General features: G+C 60.9%; 1 protein-coding gene across 1 annotated transcript; it reads right to left on the bottom strand.

Annotated features, from left to right (window-relative positions):
- Positions 1-1,104: 1,104 nt before the first annotated feature.
- CIMIP3 (ciliary microtubule inner protein 3) lies at positions 1,105-2,101 on the bottom strand. Its single transcript, XM_057303886.1, has 2 exons — positions 2,048-2,101; positions 1,105-1,434 (listed from the first exon to the last, which is right to left on the bottom strand). The coding sequence occupies exons 1-2, from the start codon at positions 2,099-2,101 to the stop codon at positions 1,105-1,107; spliced, it is 384 nt and encodes a 127-aa protein (XP_057159869.1).
- Between the last annotated feature and the right edge of the window lie 976 nt (positions 2,102-3,077).

Raw genomic sequence — 3,077 nt, 5'->3', positions numbered from 1 at the left:
TGCCCTGCGAGGTACCCTTAGGAAGGCTGGCGCCCACCACCTTCCTTCCAGAGCAGGCGTCCGGGGAGGCCTGGCCGATGCCTCGGCTGCTTGGCTGGGGCTCTGTCCGTCCATCCCACGCCCGCCCCAGACTCTGCTCCGAGAGGATGCTCCGTCGAACGTACGCCCCGCCGGCCGGGAGCGGCGCCTCCTCGAAACCAGGCCTGCGGGATTCACCCAGCGTGGGCTGGCGGACAGCGGCAACCGGCTCTGGAAAGAAGGAACCCCAGGCTGCAGGCGTCGGCTGCTTTCAGGGGTGGCCGACACGAAGCCGGCGGCCGCGGAGTCGGGAGGAAAGGCCCGCAGTCCGCCCCCTCAGGCCCATCTGAGCTGGTTCCAGCCCACGAGGGGTCCCGTGGCTGCCAGGGACTCCCTCAGGCCACCAGGCTCGGTCAAGCGCCCTCCGCCTTCATCGTTCTTCAGGAAACACGAGGGCCCGTGAGCCTGACTCAGCTCGGGGTCAGCTCTTCTGGACCAGAGGAGAGACAAGATGGCAAATCCATCCGCCTAGCAACCAATGACGAGTCAGAAGGGGCGGTTTGATATAAACCTAGGGCTACAGAGGGGGCCCCCCAAGATTGGGTTTCCCCCTGCATCGTTTCCCCATTTTCCGGGGGCTGCTCCAATCCGGGGTCGCAGTCAGCTGACTTTTCTCTTTGTGGACTTTGGAGGGGTTACCAAGCTTGGACCATGGCGAGGGCGTGGCCAGCACCGGCTTTGCTTGGGACCCGGGCTCTGGAGGGGTGCTGAGGTCACTCTTGGGGCGAGGGGGCTGAGAATCAAGAGCTCCCAAGTCTTCAGGCACGTCTGGACTTGACCCATTATACAACACCTCTGTGGCCTCAGTTTACCCACCCACAGCCACCCATTCAGATGCTGGGGAAAGGAAGGACAAACTTTAATTGCTGCCAAGAGCAGAGACTTCTCTGTGCCGTCGTTGACACTGGGCAGGCACAGCTGTCTCAGCCCAGGCTCGGTCGGCTCCTCCCGGAGGTAACCCTGCCTGGGACCTGGGAGTGGGGGAGGTGGGCAGGAGGCAGGCGGGGGCTTCTGCCTGGCAGGGGCCTAAGAGCGCCACAGGACCGGGGCGGCAGGAGGCACGTCAAAGCGCTTGCGGGTGTGGTCAGTGTCCCTTCGGTACAGGTAGCCGCAGGTAGGCTTCTGCAAGGTGTAGAAGGGGTTCAGGGAGTTGGAGTGCTGGGAGGTGCAGAAGTTGAACCTGAGCTTGTCCAGGTTCCGCCCCCTCGGCTCTACCACCACCGGCACGTAGGCAGCCGCCAGCGTCTGCTTGCGGTCCCGCTTCCACGACCGGGACAGGGGAGGGTGTGGAGACTTCACCTTTTTGCCTGATGGTGTGTTCGGCTCCTGGTTACGTATGGAAGGTTTCTTTGAGTCCTGGGGGGAAGGAGAGAAGGGGAGAGCTGAGGCGTCAGACACCGGGGCTCTCACGGCTAAGGCCAAGGGTAGGAGGGGGGAAGGTGCCACCAGTCAGAAACTTCCAGAGCCACCCCGGAGACACCTCTTCTGGTCAAGGAGCCAGACAGCTCCAGGTAAGGGGGTGGCCTTGAGGGCCCCCTGCCCCACCCCCCGCTTATGCAGACCCCAGCCTCTTCTCAGAGTTCTCTGCCAGCTCAGAGGCTAGGAGCCAGGGCTACCCGCCCCCTCCCCCACGTCCAGCCGTCTGTCAGTGTCCTCCACGTGGCTCCCATCAGGCCCTCCTCTGCCACTGCTCCCGCCTGGCCTCCAGCGTGTCTCCTGCAGGGTTACTCCAGCTTCCCCCAAGTCCTCCTGCCTGCCCGGCTCGGGCCTCTCAGCGCTTCACACTCACACCAAATGAATCTTTCCATATCAACTGCCAGATCGTACAGCTCCCCCCCCCCAAAGCATCTTTTGCTCTCTCCTGCCCAAAGTCTCAAGGCCCCCAGCCTGGAAGGCAAGAACGTGAAGGATGGGGCTCCCATCACCTTGTGCTCTAGCCAGACCACCTGCCCATCACCCCTGGTGGTACCTGATCCTTCCAGACCTCTGGGCCCTTGCTCAGACGCTTCCCCCAGCCCAGCATGCCCTCCCCCCCCCCCCCCCGCCATCCAGCATGGAGATTCTCTTTCCCTTCTGGCCCTGAGCTCCTTAAGGGCTGTGCTCTCTCACCCTTACCCTTGACATAACAGCCTCCCAAATCCTATTCCTTGTTTTAGTCCAGAACAAGGCATTTAGTGAGCACGCAATAAATGTTGGTTCAGTTGAACTGGATTCCAGTGAGGGGTAGCCCCCTCCAACCAGCCAGCCCGTTCTATTTTAGAAAGTCTCTCATCGTTATGAGGTGACAATGCCGGCTCTTCATAATTACCACTCTTGGGTGATGGGGCATGGAGGTCTACGCCTCGAGGAGGCCCCCAGCGTCACACTGGTCACGACCATGTCTAGTGACATTTCTTTACTCCTCCGTTGCTACGCTCGTGACTGCCCCATGCTCCCAGTGTTTGGTTCACCTGTGACCCCCACACCATGTCCTAGGTACCGGATGCCCATTTTACCAGGGACCTTCACAGACATGACAGCACAACCCAGAGGATGAGGTGCCTGTGTGTCGGGCTGGCTCCATCCTGCCCCTCCAGGCCACAGCTGTGCGGGGAACCCACGTCAGCTCAGCCCGGCCTCACAGCCCTCCAACCCCCTGGGGACCTGGGAGGGAACCCCTAGCTACAGAGCCCCTGAAAGCTGAAGCCCTGCCATCTTACAGAGGAAATCCCTGGTACTCGAGAGATAATGTACCCTCTTTCGCATTTAATTTACAAACTACTTGCCCAACTCACACCTGCCCACGGCTTTCCTCCCAAGCAGGCTTTGGTGCTGAAAGTTCCTACCCAGGAATGTGTGTGTTGTCAGCTTTGCCTTTCAAAATCCTTCCTCTCCTTCCAAGCCAGCAGCCCTCTTGACGCCTCCTCCAGGCCCTCCTCATGGGATGTGGTCCTTTGTGAGGCTGGGACAAGGGCGAGGCAAGTGCGCATTTTAAGGAGGCACGAACTCTGAGTCTACAA

This window comes from Ursus arctos, unplaced genomic scaffold (assembly GCF_023065955.2).
Source record: "Ursus arctos isolate Adak ecotype North America unplaced genomic scaffold, UrsArc2.0 scaffold_29, whole genome shotgun sequence".
Taxonomy (NCBI): Eukaryota; Metazoa; Chordata; class Mammalia; order Carnivora; family Ursidae; genus Ursus; species Ursus arctos.
This window is presented reverse-complemented; position numbering and strand designations above follow the sequence as displayed.

Coding starts and splice junctions, on each gene's coding strand:
- CIMIP3 (XM_057303886.1), bottom strand. CDS start 2,101: ATGCTGGGCTGGGGGAAGCGTCTGAGCAAGGGCCCAGAGGTCTGGAAG. Junction 1,435..2,047: donor CAGAGGTCTGGAAGGATCAG/GTACCACCAGGG, acceptor CCTTCCCCCCAG/GACTCAAAGAAACCTTCCAT.